We start from the raw sequence: 16,719 nt of genomic DNA, 5'->3' as shown, positions 1-16,719 counted from the left end.
TGATCATCTATGTATTGATAAAACTAAAGCATCTCCGGCATTTTGTAATGCGTTTTTCAGATGGCTCTATTAGAGATACGTCGGAAACCGAGAAAATACATTTCTTTATGTATACCGATTTTGATATTTAAAATTCAATTTGCTTCAACCTAATTTTTTTCGTATTTTCACGCGCAATAGCGATGGTTTTTATTATTATGATATACGAGGCGTGTTTTTTAAGTAAGTACCGTTTTGGAATTAAAAAAACACGTGCAAAGATATGGCAATAATTTTATTTTTACATGAAAGCCTGTACCTTAATCTACTTTTCTACATAATTTCCGTGAATATTGAGGCACTTGTCATAACGTGGCACCAGTTTTTGAATACCCTCCTGATAAAATTCTGCCGCCTGACTTGTTAACCACTGCATCACAAATGTTTTGACTTCGTTATCGTCTTGAAGACGCTGACCGCCCAGGTGTTTCTTTAAGTGCTGGAACAAATAGTAGTCGCCGGGTGCCAGATCAGGGCTGTATGGAGGATGATCTAGAGTTTCCCATTTAAATGATTTGATGAGATCTTTGGTCTGATTAGCCACATGTGGACGGGCATTGTCATGCAGCAAAACGATACCCTTACTCAACTTGCCACGTCTTTTGTTCTGGATTGCACGACGCAGATTTTTTAATGTCTCACAATAAGACGCTGCATTGATTGTCTCATTACGAGGCAGAAACTCCACTAGCAATACTCCTTTTCTGTCCCAAAAAACTGTGCACATGATTTTCCGGGCAGAAATTGTTTGCTTAAACTTCACTCTTTTGGGTGATGATGAATGTCGCCATTCCATGGATTGTTGTTTCGATTCTGGTGTGACGTAGGCCACCCACGTTTCGTCACCAGTAACAATTTGGTCTAAAAAATCTTCACCTTCACTGTGGTACCTCTCATGGAAAGTCAATGCACTGCCTAAACGTTGGGTTTTGTGCAAATCCGTCAACATTTTTCTAACCCAACGTGAACACAATTTCCGGTAATTCAAGTTCTCGGTAACAATGCGATACAAAACACTACGAGAATACTGAGGAAAGCAGTCGGACAATAATGAAATTGTAAAGCGTCTGTTTTCTCTCACCTTTTCGTCCACTTTCTGCACCAAATTTTCATTAACGACCGAAGGACGCCTACTCCGTTCTTCATCATGCACATTTGTGCGGCATCTTTAAATGCTCTCACCCATTTCCTTACCATTCCGTCACTCATAATGTTTCGTCCGTAAACTTCAACGATCTCACGATGAATATCGATCGGTTTTACGCCTTTAGCACTAAGAAATCGTATAACAGCCCGTACTTCATAATCAGCGTGAGTCACGATTGTTGGAGGCATCTTAAACACTGGAGTAAACAAGTATACAATGAAGAATCAGACTGTAATGGCGTCAGTGCGTAGACAAGAGATGTAGGTAACCAGCGCTCATGCGCGGAACGCCGACCGTAGCGCTGCGGCGGCGGAATCGCAAAACGGTACTTACTTAAAAAACATGCCTCGTATGTAATAAATATCTTAAATAATTGAAAATTTTTATCGAGAAAGAGTTCCGAAAGAAAAAGGTAATGGTTTAAAGATTAACGTCCTATTGTTTATGACTTCGTCGCAAATATCGGTCAACTTTGATTGGTTGTGTCTCAGGAACCATTGCCCGTAATTCAACTTTTTTTCTTTTATAAGAAACGTCTTACCGAGTCTTTGCCAACGCCGTTTCTTGAATTTAATTTAAGCCAATAGTTACCGAGATATTCTATTTGTTTATAAGCCAAAAATTTGTTTATAATTTTAAAGCAGTCCTGAGACCGTTCAAATAATTTGATTTTAATTCCATAAAGTAACTTAGAAATGTTAAGTACGTTTTTATAAGTAAAAAAATTGGCAAACTTCTATATGGCCTAGTTTTTGTTGGGCAAGATTTTGAAAAAATTCAATTTAAAAAAAAAAATTAGATCGCAAAATTATTATGCGAAATCTGTTAAATGAATTTTAATAAAATTTGGAGCACTGTTTTACTATATTATATATATTTTTTAAACGAATTAGGAAGGTTCTTAGTGTAATCTAAGTGGTTGAAAAACATTGAAAAAGAAAAGGCTTGTTTCCCCCTCTTTTTTCTATTTATTTCTGTTTTGCAGGAACCGTAATAAATTAAAACATTTTTAACCAGCCGTATCTTATTGAAAATTTAATTGTCGCTATTTTATTTTCTGTAAGTAATTTTTAAATATTTTAATTTTTTAATTAATGTTCCCGACCTATTTTAGAGGAAGGATCAGTCAATTATTATTGATGAAGGTATCACTTAACCTAAAAATCCGAATGCTACCTCTCACATCCACCTCAAAACAGATCCGCCTTGGTCTATATATACTACGATTTCATTGGCTCCCAAAAGACCATGTAACTTACAAGCTTGCAACTACAGGGAATTGTAGACAAACTCAAAACTCTTTTTGTATTTTCTCATCAGTAGTGGCATTATTTATTTAAAACGATGTTTGAAATTTGAAATGTGAATAATAAAATAATATACTTACTTCACCGCCAGATGGATCTCTTTCAACGTCGTATTGAACAATAAACTGCCCAGTTAAACCTTCATTTTCTTTACCGCCAAGAGTTTTAATGAAATTCTTCTGTTTTTCTATATCAGGTTTAAAGGTTACAACTGCGCTAGTTGAATTTATAATATTAACTACTGAAGCTGGATCTAACGTTTCGTCATTTTTGCCTATTTCATTTCCAGAACGTAGTGATGGAGTTTTTACGAATTTCAAAGGCCTAGTTTCGTTAACGATAACCTAAATATAAAAATATAATTAAAATTATCGTTTAATATTAAGTGTGTAATACTTACGTATGGCAAAATAACATAAAAGAAATAAGTAAGTCACAAAATAGTTTGAAAATTTAACAAACTGATGCTCTATAATACTTTTACCTCTACATGTAAATCCTTCACAATTTGTCCAGGGTGAATATTCAACACCAGTTCGTATTTATTATTTTTTCTTTGTAAGAGTTCTTCGTAAGTAAGATAAAATATTGCTTTGGTTTCTGGTTCTACATTGACAGATACAGTAAATCTGTTTGAGTCTCTAGCACTTACTGCTACATAACCTGCGCTTTGACCACTTTGTACCGCCTAAAAAGAGTTAATATGTATATACACAACAAGTCATTATAGTATTTTTCATATAAAAATGCGTGCAGTCACACTTTATATAAAGTGACGTCACTAATATTTAAAATTTCCAGAACGTCTACCTTAGAGTTTAAATTTTCCTAACACAGCTAATAATACGAAACCCATACGGAACTACTCGATGTTTCATAGGCGTCAACATGGTATAATAATCAGAAAAACGTAATCATCATTATATTGGGAATTTTAGAAATATATTGATTAAATAACCAAAAACATTTGTTATTATTATTAATATAAATTTTATGAAATAACTCTTTAAGTCTAATATTCCACAAAATAATAATTTTAATTAAATATATTAGACAATTGTACGCAATTGATAAAGAGAATACTTCAAATTTTTTGACAGTTCAGCGTGTGGTAAAATTGTTTAAAGTGTTGCCGCTTTTTTAGAGTAAGAATTTTGTTTATTTTTTGATTTCTTACACAATTTGATCATAATATATTATATATTAATAAATTGTATTTATAAATACATATTAAATTTAGATTAATAGCTTTAAAAACTAATTATTGTTGTGTATTGTGATTGTGCTATGCCAAAACAACTAAATAGTATGTAGAAAGCTGATAAGGTTTCATATAAGATAGATTACTTTTAACAAGAAATAATGGCGGGACGTTTTTACTATTAATGCTCTGAAAGAGGTTAGTTTAAAATTTAGAATATATAATTTTGTATTAAAATGTTTTCTTATGTATTTTAGTGTGTTACAGAATCTTAAAACTCAAGTGTATTTACTGTGATAGTAGTTTGACAAATAGTTGACATTTTAAAAATTCCTCACTTACTAACTATTCTGATGTTTTGGCAACGCTATGGGGTTCTGACGTCGTAAATATTTAATGACGTGCACGCAATTTTATATGAAAAATACTATACACAAATCGTAATTAGAGTAGTTTGTTGGTAAATTTCCATTTAGATGAAGTTGGTTGGTAATTTAACCATTTCACAAATCATTAATGTTAATATTGATGACATTTATAATTTTTCTACAATAAAAAGATAGGTAGTTTGTAAACATATTATATTGTTTAAAATTGTATGGATAAAACTCTATGCTAAAACCTTGTCATTTTTATTGTACTGACCAATCAAATTATATATTTTTATAAGCCTATATAAATCCCAAATAATTGTGTTTATTACCTTGTTATAAATATTCTTTGCCTCTTCTTTTTCTTTGACATAGGCCTTGTACTGTTTGCCTTTGATTTCCATAACAAATTCAGAAATATATGCATTTTCTGGTAAAACAACGGAAAAAACAGCTTCTTTTGAATTAGCATCTGGATTTTTTACTTTACTTGTAATAACTGTGGTTGAATATCGATTGGAAATGTTAGATTTGACTCCAAAGTCATAAATAATAAGATCTGGTGGTTTCTCAGTACCCTGAAATGAAAAAATATTGTTTAAGTATGTTTTCTTTATTCCGATCAAATGCATAATGTCTTAAATTGAATTGAAATGATAAATTATCTAAATACATAGAAATTAATGAGATGAGAAAAATAGAGATATACATTCTTTGCCATTAATTATTAAATAGCAGTGAGTTTAACGAATTACTTTGTCTGACTCTGCTTTGTATTGGTATGGGCTGCGATAATTTTCCATGTATCTTTGCTTGTAGTCGATTATAAAGTAGATGGTTTCGATGTTTTGTATAATATTGATTGGTTTATTTGTTTTATATAATATATATATATATATATACATATATATATATATATATATATATATATATATATATATATATATACATATATATATATATATATATATATATATATATATATATATATATATATATATATATATATATATATATGTATATATATGTAAGACATCTCCGACTTGGATGCGATCGAAAGTCTTTGTTAGTTCTAAAAGCATAAATATGTCGGTTTATTATATTCAGTGGCCTTTTCTGTGATTTTTCTTCTTCTTCTTCTTTTTCTTCTTCTTCTACAAACACGTCGTTTAAGCACGATATTCCGGATCTGAATCTCAGTTGTTCGTCTGATAGTGTTATTAATTTATTGATTCTGTCTCTTAAAATTTTTGTAGTAAACGGTGTAAGAGTATGGTGTTCAGTAGATTTATACCCCTATAGTCGTTTTGGTCTTCTTTATCTCCTGTTTTAAACATGGATATGGACTTACTTACTTTTCGTGTCCGGAATACCAACAGTTTTAAATTTTGTATTTCCAATGGTTGGCCACATGTCATTCGCTAAAAATAGGTCTTCTTCTGTGTAGGTCTCTCTCATCTCTGTGCATAATAGTAGATGGTGACTATTTTGAACCGCGCCACAGTCGCAGGTATCGTCCTCCTGGTATCCCCAGTTCTTCAGGTTACTAGCACAACGTGAAACGCCAGTTTCCAAAAGCACCAACACAGATGAACATGGGTATCATTATACCATTTCTCCATGCATCTCTTATCTTGCATTGCAATATTATTTTTGGAAAAGTTTTGTCATCAATTCAACCTCCATCAACATTTGTATTCAACCTCCTGTCCATTAATTTCTATTTCGAGTCGTAATTCAGGCACGTTGTTGTGTTGATTATTGTTTTCATTTTTGTTAAATAGTGCTGATAAGAATCTTTCCCATTTACTTACTGGTATGTTATTAATTTCCTTTAACTCTATCATTGCCATCCATTGGCTCCATATTAATTTTTGTGCACCATCGAAGTCGCCTTACATTTCATTTAGTCGCCGAGACCGAAGAAGATCAACAAAGATTAACGAAAATTTTTAATACAATAAGCAAAAAATATAATAGTATGATAATCTTAGCAGAAAAAACCAAATGTATAACAACATATACCTTATAAATAAAATTAAAAGATCTCGTAAGAAATAAAGATAATAATTTGTAATCTTCTTTTTTCTTCCGCATTTTTCCATCATGAGTTCGAGTTTTTAATCCTCCATAGCTTTCTATATTCCCAGTCACTTTTGAGCCATTATCGCATTCACTATAGTCGTTTTCTCCATATTATAGCTGGTCTTCCTCTCCTGTCTTCTTTCTGGAGATTCCCATTTTATAACACTTTTTTTATTATTGAGCATTCTACTTCCATCCAGTTCCATATTCCCTCAGTCCTTATTATATCCCTTCCGGTAATTTGAAGATATTTTCCCAAGTTCAATTCGACTGTTCTTATTTTATTTCGTATTGTTGTTGTCACTGGCCACGTTTTCCCAAGATGTTATGAAAGATTCTTTTTTTATTTTCTTTGGTAGAAGGGTTGTTCCGTATCAACTCATTATGTGGATTTGTAGCTTGCTTTCCGCGAGCTATTGTCATTTCTATATCTCGTTGACATGTATTATCTCTATGTACTATCGATCCTAAATACTTAAAAGTCTGGTAACTTTTGTTAATCTCGTCTTCTAAGCTTAAGTTTAGGTCTACAACCTCTATCAAGGGCAGTACCAATTCTTAGAGATTTTTATCAACAACAAAGGAAAAAGCATAGAAAACTTTTGACCAAAACAAGAAAAGATTATTACCAGAAAATCATTACTTCGTCTGATAATCCCAATAAAATCACGTGGAAAATTGTCAATGATTTTTCAAAAAGTGTCGAAAATTCCATGTAATACAGTAGACAAAGACTGTCAGTCAATTATTATAGATCATGAAAATTTCTTTCAATTGTACCCATTTACTGGGCAGGAACTGATCGAACTCTTGCAAAGTAAACTTAAAAACAAATCCTCTAGTGGTTTTGACGAGATACCTGCATTTTTGGTGAAAAAAGTTTTACCTTTTATAATCAAACCTTTAACTTATCTCACCAATTTGTCTTTTTGCAATGGGGATTTTCCTAATTACTTAAAGACAGGCAAAGTAGTTCCCATTTTTAAAAAAGGAGATCCAAAACTGGTCAGCAATTATAGGCCTATAACAATTCCCAGTATATTTTCAAAGGTATTTGAGTATGGATATTTAAAGAGATTAAATGATTATCTAAAAAACAATAATATCTTCTTCTTCTTCTTCTTCCTATGCCGTCCCCATTAACGGAGGTTGGCGACCACATTTTTAAAAGCTTCTCTGTCTTTTGCAACGTGGAATAATTCGTCTACAGTCATGTTTGTCCAGTCTCGAATATTTCGCAGCCATGATTTCCTCTTTCTACCTATTCCCTTTTTGCCATCGACTCTACCCTGCATGATGACCTGTAGAAGACTATATTTATTATTTCTTAGTATGTGTCCAAGGTATGCAGTCTTGCGTACTTTTATCGTTCTCATCAATTTTTTGTCTACAATAATATCATAACTATAAATCAACATGGATTTCAAGAAAATAAATCTACTAATACGGCAGTCCATGCATTTTATGCTCATTTAACCAGTTTGATTGATGCAGGCGAATGTCCTATTGGAATATTTTGTGATCTTAGTAGGGCATTTGACTGTGTCAACCATGAAATATTATTTAAAAAACTAAAACAGATAGGTATTACAGGAAACTCTTTACAGTGGATTATGTCATTTTTAAACAATAGACAACAATATGTGAGCCTGCAGACGAGGATCGAGGATTTTGTGACCAGTTGTAGATCTAATCTTGTTACTACAAACATGGGTGTTCCCCAAGGATCTATAATAGGACCAATTCTCTTTGTAGTCTACATTAACGACATCGTACAAGTGGACAGAGCGGTAAATTTTACTATATATGCGGATGACACGTCAATTATTCTATCTAACAAATCCAATGTAATCCTTCAACATCAATGTAATGATTTTCTTTCATCTTTATATTCTTGGTTTTGCGATAACTCGTTGCATCTTAATGCAGAAAAAACGCAAGTTATACATTTTCACAATAAACAAAAATACTTGGAAAATCTTCAGCTTATTTTTAACAACATGCAAATAGCTACGGTGTCGTCAGGCAAGTTTTTGGGAATAACGATTGACGAAAGTTTGGATTGGAAGTTGCATTGTGGAGCGGTTGTTTCGAAGTTGAGTTCCATTAACTATCTAATTAGAAATTTAAAATATGTTCTGACGGAAAATCAGCTAATTATGATTTATTATGCACTCGTAGAGTCCAGGCTAAGATACGGGATATGTTTTTGGGGTATGTCTGGTTATGCAAATGGTATTTTCGTCATACAAAAGAAAATATTGCGTTGTGTCGCTGGTGTCTCCCGACTAACTAGTTGTAGAGAATATTTTAAAAAATATAAAATTTTAACATTGGCGTGTCTATACATTTTTGAATTATGTGTTTTTATTTTTAATAACTTACATCAGTTTAAAACGAGTGGTGATATGCATAATTTCAATACTAAATATTGTAATAAACTTTATATACCATTTTCAAAAGGTAACATTAAATTTAAATCGCCCAGAGTATACGGGCTACAGGTGTTTAATCATTTACCTACAGTTGTAAAGTCCACTAGTTCAATAAATGTATTTAAGAGGAATCTTAGGCAATTTTTATGTGAAAAAGTGTTTTATACAGTCGAAGAATTTTTTAGATCTTAGATATTAGCTGTATTTCATTTAGCTTTTAAATTCATTTCATGTCTTGTTTAGTGTTTATTTTTTAGCAATGTATATTTATGACTAATTCTATATAAACTATGTTTGTCAGAAAGAAAATAAAGAATTTAATTTAATTTAATTTATTCTATGTTCTCTATTTTTTTTGCAAAAATTACCTGATTATCTGTGAAAAGTACTGAGCGCAATATATTTTCTTGTATTAATATGTTAATCGTTCCGAATTTTCTATACCACCTTTTTAAAGTTTCTTCAATATATATGTTAAAAAGAGTAGGTGATAAGCCTCATCCTTGTTTAAGACCTTTTGTTGCATCGATTGGTTTTATTAATTTATTCCTATCTTAATTTATGCTTTTCTCACCTTATATATAATCTTTGTGTTATATTTATCCATTTTTTTCCGACGTTCATCCTTTTCATTGCTTTCCATAATTGTTTTCTGGATACAGTGTCTCATGCTTTTTACAAATCTATGAAGATGACGTGTGTTTCAATGTTTTTCTCTTTGTTTTTCTCGATGACTTGTCTTATGATAAATATATGTTCGAGGCATGATCTGGCTATCGTTCTATTTTATCTTTTATTACTTCAAACAAGATTTTCTTCAGACAGTTGCCTTTTTTAGATATTGACGACATGTGTTATACATCGTATTCACTTGAAATGTCTTCTCCTGTTTTCATTTTATTAAACAACAGTCGAACAAATAAGATCCTTTCTCCTATATATTTCAACAATTCCATTTTATACTTTCTGGTCCGGATACTTTGTTGTTGGCTTTTTTTAAATGCTTCCCCAGTATTGTTCTTCTCCAGTCGTACTGTTTGCTTCACGTGTTGCCTCTGGGTAGCGTATTCATCGCGTGTTCATTCTTTGTTATCGTGTTCTCTACTAAGTCTTCACTGTGTTTCCTAAGATATTTATTATATCAAACATTAAATTGTTGTTGAAGTTCGTCTGTTGTTAGCATCTAATCATTCTAATAAATTTGCAGTTTTTTCTTCAAGAAGTCAAAAAATCGTGACAAATATTGAGATATAGAAAAAATAGAATTTTATTTCCTACTTACATAACTTACTGATATAAGTCTGTAACTTACTGTCTATAACTTACTGATAAATACATCATAAATAAGTCTACTCTACCTTCAGACATCAAAAAATATCTTATACCCAGAGAAAAATCATCCCGAATTCCAAAGATATACGGCCTTCCAAAAATCCATAAACCAATGTTCCCCTAAGACCCATCGTCAGTGCATACAACTGCCCCACTCAGAAATTGGCAAAACATCTCGCTTTATCCTTGCAACCATTAGCCGAAAAAGCCTCGTCTTTTGTCAAAAACTCTTTTCATTTCATTGATCTTCTGAAAAATATTTCTATTTCACCCTCAGATATTCTAGTTAGTTTTGACATTGTTTCTTTGTTCACCAACATTCCCATCGATGAAACCATTTCCATCTTGGACTCTAAACATCAAATCGCCCAAGACACACTATCTCTTATAAAACACTGCATGTCTAATACATACTTTTCATTCCAAAATCATTTCTATCGTCAAATCAAAGGTGCCCCAATGGGATCACCCCTCTCTCCCGTAATAGCTGATATTTTCATGGAACATTTCAAAACAGCAGCCCTGTCCTCATCAAATCTCAAACCCACCTGCTGGTTACGGTATGTTGATGACACTTTTGTCATTTGGCCTCATGGTAAAGACACGTTAGATCTCTTCCTCTCCCACCTGAATGGGATACATCCTAGTATTCAATTCACGATGGAAGTTGAGTCTGAAGCGTCTTTGCCATTCCTTGATGTTCTTATTCAGAAAAACTTACCTCACACTTTTTCCTATTCTGTGTACCGGAAACCCACTCATACAAACCGATATCTTAATGCCCAGTCACATCATCACCCCGCCCAACTCAATTCAGTTGTCAACACTCTTATTTCTCGTTCCATAAGACTTAGCGACAACAATCATAGGTCATCCGAAATTAATTCAATAAGGCAAACACTCTTACAAAACGGCTACCACAAAACCCAAATCAATAAGAGCATTCAAAAACATCTAAACCCCATTCCATCCAAAAAAGAAACCTTGCCGCCGGATCAACCCAAAATCTTTCTACCTTTTATTAAAGGTGTCACTGATAAAATCAGTAGAACTCTTCTTCCTCTAAATATCAAAACCATCTTCACTACTCACTCCAAGTTGTCCAATCTCGTCAGATCCGTAAAAGACCAAATCCCTAATGAACACCATGGTGTCTACGAGATACCCTGTTCCAGTTGCCCACGTACATACATCGGACAGACAAACCGACGAATCCATAACCGTATTTACGAACATTCTATATCTGTCAAACATTCCGATACTACTTCAGCCCTAGCCCAACATCATATTCAAACAGGCCACAAAATAGATTTCGAAAAAGCATAAACCATCGCCCCCATCCGCTCCTTAAAATCGAGAATCATTCGTGAAGCTATCGAAATCGAAAAACGGCCTAACAGCCTGAACACGCGCGATGATGCGAAACGATTGCCGGCTACATGGCGACCCCTGCTTCAGCGACCTCCCGCCCACACCGCTCAGGCCACATCAGTTCAGACCACGTCAGCGCATGGCTCCAAAATGGGTGCCGAAACGTTGAGTAATAAATTCTCAACGCGGTTTTTCCCGAGAACTAAGTAATTTTCATATATATATATATATATATATATATATATATATATATATATATATATATATATATATATATTATACGAGTATATCCATTACCATACATAAATATTCAAAATTTTCACACTCTCTATATTTTCGCTTACATTAATCTGTATATTTAGGTTTTTTAAACCAATGGAACTTGAAATTTTTAAACACATGTTTAGCTGTTACGTGTAATATTACATTAGAAGCAGGTATTGTGATAAAACTTCAAAGTAATGTGGTATTCGCATGGCAATCATATTAATTGGTATTTAACATGCCTATTATATTTCTGATAGCACAGGAAAGTTTTTAGTAAAGTCCAGTGGTGAGACTCTGGTGAGAAAAATTTTCAGGGAATCCATATAGTTGATTGATTTTTGATGAAACTTAAGTTTATAATTATTTACAACGAAAATATTCTTTTACTATTTTAGTGTCGATGCACGTTTCTTAAATTAGTGTTAAATATATTAATTCATGATATAATGAAGTGTAATAGGGTTTTTAACTCAGAATTTCATCAACATGCATCAATTTTTTTGAAATTTTAACAGTAAGTAGGCAATATCTACAAAAGCAAAATTTACCCTAGGCCGACGTGTGATTTTACTTTCGAGGGTGAAATCCAGCCCAGCTTGAGGTTGGAATCTTTATATTGAAAATAATGATTTTCTATTGGTAATCGATATAAAAATATATTCCATAGAATTTATTTTTGAAAAATCAATAGTTTACAATCGATGTTTCACGAATAACTCAAAAACTACATTTTTTCTAAAAAACTTATAATTGCTAAAATATAGCTTATAGAAAATAAAAAAAAAATCATTTTTTTTGTGTTTTTTGTGGTTTTTTTTGTAGGATGTCTTTCCTATCGCTACCTATGCGTCAGAAACTTGGACCGTTAAAAAGTCCGACTCACGACGTATAATGGCCTTTGAAATGTGGGTATATCGTAGAATGATACGCATACCCTAGACAGCACATCGCACAAATGTCTCAATATTGACAGAACTCGACATCAATACTAGGCTTACTACAATCATCAACCAAAATATATTGAGGTACTTTGGACACATTGCCAGACGAATGGAAGGCATGGAGAGGTTGGTGGTTGAAGGCAAGGTAGATGGTAAAAGAACTCGAGGAAGATCGCCACTCCGATGGTCAGACCAAATAAAGTGCGCTATCAAGGATAAAGGATAGAGGAGGAGGAGGTCTGAAAAAAATCTTATTAGTGTATTGAAAAATCTAAATTCCTAAGGCCTACACAGTGCTGTGGTTGTCCTCGTTGTTAGAGCTACGAACTATTCACTTTATTTCTTGTTTATTTGTTTTGCCTTTTCTCTGGTAAATTTGTTTATTTATTTTCCCTCCGGGATTTATTTTTATTTTATTCCACTATTTGTTGCTTAGGTCTTTTGTACTTTCATCGGTGGAAAGCGTCGTATCTTACGATCTCTCGCATTATGGGACTTAAGTGATTCTCCAGTTCGGCTAATTTTATCCTGGCTTTTTCCTTCATTATTTCAGACACTCTGACTTGCTGCAGTTCTCTGAATAAAAAATCGTTTTGAGACGTAGTTCGGTCGTTAACTGCCTCTCTTAGGCTGCTGTTGTGTGCCGCTTGTATCCTCTTCTTTGTGGTATTCCAGATGTGTCCCCATGCGAGAGATGCATATGTTAGTATCGGTAGAATGACACTATTTATTAGCCTTATCTTGGTTTGGGTCCTCAGTTTACTTTTACTACCTGCGAGTCCTCTTATTGATGTTTTCGTCCACGTTGACTTTTTTGCATTGTGGCATCTACGTGTTTTTTGAAAGTTAGTTCTTTGTCCTCTGGCTGTTGATCTTCCTTTTTAAAGAGTACCTCTTGCATTTTTTCGGAGCTTAAGGCGATTGGGCGAACTTGGCCGCTATCGCCGTGTCATCAACCGAAAGGCTTAGTAGAGTTCCTGGTATTCATGGAACATCGGTGGTGTATATTGTGTACAGTAGAGGTGACAGGACCGCTTCCTGTCCGCCTCCGAGGTTTCAAGCTTGGACAGAACTTGTCCTATACGAGCGCTAAAGCTCCGGTTGCCCAAGTACGAAGAGATTAATCTCGTCATTGCTCCACTGAATGTGATTAGCCCTTTATGCTAGACTCTGTCAAAAGCTTTGTTTACGTCCAGGAAGGCTGCTTCTGTGCACTGTCTATAGTTGAAACCAGCTGCTATGTACTTTGTTAATTTGAGTACTTACAGCTTGCTAGAGTGCTCTGCTCTAAATCCACACTGCACTATTGGGATTATTTCTAGCCTATTTGTTTCGGCTTGTAGCCTGATAGGATGACTCTTCTCACAATCTTGTTAATTTCTGGAAGTAATCTTATTGACCTGTAATTTTGAGGGAATACACTGTCTTTTCCTGGCTTTGGGATCATGATGACATGGGCCTCCTTTCATCGATTTGAGAATTAGCTGTATCTTAGCATCGCGTTGATTATGTTCATTAGAAATACTATGGCTCTCGCCGGTAAGTATTTCAGAACTCTGTTTTTTATTTGATCTGGTCCAGGTGTTTTCTTCGGCGAACTTTTTTTAATTAGTTCGTTTATTTCTTCCGGTGATGTTGGAGGGATAATTTCGTTTGGTTCCTCGGGCAGTTCTCTTTGTTCTTCGACTTCTTCGATGGAAGTCGATACTTGAACCTAATAAGCATGCATTGTACTGTGACAATTATTTTCTAAATTCTCAACCAAAAATCAATACTTGTTGCTAATACTGCGAGGATCAATAGACTTTCTATGTCCTCCATAGTTAACTACCTCTAACTGATGTAAAAAGATTTTTCAAAAAACCAGAGAGGGACCTCTAACTGATGTAAAAAGATTTTTCAAAAAACCAGAGAGGAACAACGAAACAAATTATCTCCTCTGATGGAATTGTAGTAACCAGATGGTTAGATAACAAGCCATTGATAATGGTATCCAACGTCATTGGGGTTGGTACAGAAAATGATGAAACAAAATGTCTCATTGACGTAAGTCGATCCGAAGTTATAAAAAATGATAACAAGTCCATGGGTGGCATAAATAAAAGAAATGCTCTTATTGCGTTTTACAGAACAAGAAATCGTTGCAGAAAATGGACTTTTCGACTAATCTTTCATGCAGTTGACATGACCCTAACAAACACTTTAGGATGAAAGTTGGTGAAGCCCTAATAAAAGTCAACTCTTTCAATAACCGAAAACGGGAAAGACATTCAAGCGATACATTTAGTCCAGAAGTAGCTGCAAAACGCCAAAACGTTGAAATTAGACCTCTTACTGAGGTGCAATTTGATAATATTGGACATTTTCCAGAGCAACCACAGCTACCTTTAACCTTAAGATGCAAAAACCCTGTTTGTACAGGAAAATCAAGATGGAAATGTCAGAAGTGCCATGTCCATTTGTGCCTTCAAAAAGAAAGAAATTGCTTTTTTATGTTTCATACGCGCTAGTTTTTTAGATATTAGTACTTTTGGGTACAAATGAACCCATAATTATTTTTTTATATATACATGTTATATTTTTTTAATGTCCAAAAAGTGTTATACGAACTGTTTTAAGTACATTTTAGGCAAAAAATATTTTTTTGTTTGCTGAAAAAAAAGCAGCACTGAAAGAGATATATACCTTTTACACAGAATTTTTTTAAATAAAAGTTTTTATGATTCATGGTATACAGCCACCCATGATACTATGATTAACAAGATAGGATCTTCCTGTATCACAAAATCGGTCGTGTTCGCGCATGCCGTCATTGGAGAGTAGAATTTGAATTATTGTTAAAGTTAAATGGAATTTGTATGTATTCTGTGATGAAATTATTCAATTAACAAAATAATAATATTAAATAAAGGTTTATTAATTACAATAATCATACACAAAAGGATATCTCCAAACTATTTATTAAAGATTATTTATTGATGCATACAAAAAACTGACATTACGAACGTGCAGCTCTCCAATTACGTCACGACTTATGCGCAATATCTTATCTTCTTAGTCATAGTATCATACAGCCACCTACAGGAATTTCATTTTTCTTGTGAAAGAGATCAATACGTACAGTAGTTATAAATTAATTCATTATAAATTTAATTTGATAGAGTTTACTTAAAATTCCATTAGATAAATTGTATTTTGTTTCTGACGTTAAATATACAGTGTGGAAACCACTTGCGGAATAAAATTGTTTGTGTCCTTATTTTAGAAAATAATAAAAAACGTTGAGATACTTTAACTTTTAAATTTAAATGTGCGCTTTTTAAGTATAAATTTGAGTGTACAGGGTGAGTTTTTTATTATTTTGTATAATAAGGACACAAACAATTTTATTCCATAAGTGGTTTCCACACTGTATAATGCTTACATATACATCATAATGACAAGAAGTAATTTCACCTTATAAGAATATATTCATTTTTGAAAGTATGTTGAGAGTAGTTGGTGATAGAGCTATTATAGAAACGTTAGTATTTAAGATTATAAGAGTTATAAGTTATAGAAGATAAAAAATAAATGTGAAATGACACTAATAATATATAAAAATGATTAAAAAAGTATGCAGTACTAACAGTGACCACGCAAATTATTCAATAAAATAAAACCCAGAAAGTATAAAAATAATATTTTGCTTTAAATATCCGAGAAAATGGAGCACTTTAAAAATGTAGTTAACAAACTCAAAATGGCCATGGTTGGCTCCATTAGGAGGAGGGACCTAAATAAAAGAAAATTATTCTTATTCTTACCTCTTTCTGTTCATTTTCTGTCTTTGGAGACGTAGCATCTGTCGTTAACACTAAATTGGGGGCACATATCGTAAATCCTACACTCAAAAAAATCACACATTCAAAAATGATAGTCTTCATGTCGCTTAATTTTCCACTGTAAAAACGACGATGTCACCGACTACTATAAACTAAATTTAGATAAACATGAAATACGTAAATATATATGAATTAGGCAACATTCTTACCATTTAGTATTAGTAGTATTTAATGAGGGTTAACCCAAAGATAACAAATTAGTGATAAATGTTCAATCATTGAAAAATCATTAAGGAATGGGACTAATAATGAGTTCTTTTGTAGTCCGGTTTCTAAGTTGTGGTTTTCATAGAAAAAATATTTTGTTTTATTGTTTATTTAGTTATACAAACACAGCGG

The 16,719-nt window shown here is 33.0% G+C and overlaps 1 protein-coding gene across 2 annotated transcripts in view; it reads right to left on the bottom strand.

Annotated features, from left to right (window-relative positions):
• LOC140437250 (inter-alpha-trypsin inhibitor heavy chain H4-like) overlaps positions 1-16,502 on the bottom strand; it is a 57,190-nt gene extending 40,688 nt beyond the window's left edge. Inside the window, exons 1-4 of one of the 2 annotated variants that reach the window (XM_072526661.1) lie at positions 16,303-16,502; positions 4,398-4,643; positions 2,978-3,181; positions 2,574-2,837 (exon numbers count right to left, since the gene is read on the bottom strand). In XM_072526661.1, the coding sequence (XP_072382762.1) occupies positions 2,574-2,837; positions 2,978-3,181; positions 4,398-4,643; positions 16,303-16,422 (834 nt within the window). In that variant the 5' untranslated portion in view covers positions 16,423-16,502. The remainder of the gene's footprint in view (positions 1-2,573; positions 2,838-2,977; positions 3,182-4,397; positions 4,644-16,302) is intronic. The other variant, XM_072526660.1, reaches the window with a different exon arrangement.
• Positions 16,503-16,719: the final 217 nt, after the last annotated feature.

This window comes from Diabrotica undecimpunctata, chromosome 3 (assembly GCF_040954645.1).
Source record: "Diabrotica undecimpunctata isolate CICGRU chromosome 3, icDiaUnde3, whole genome shotgun sequence".
NCBI classification, from domain to species: domain Eukaryota; kingdom Metazoa; phylum Arthropoda; class Insecta; order Coleoptera; family Chrysomelidae; genus Diabrotica; species Diabrotica undecimpunctata.
This window is presented reverse-complemented; position numbering and strand designations above follow the sequence as displayed.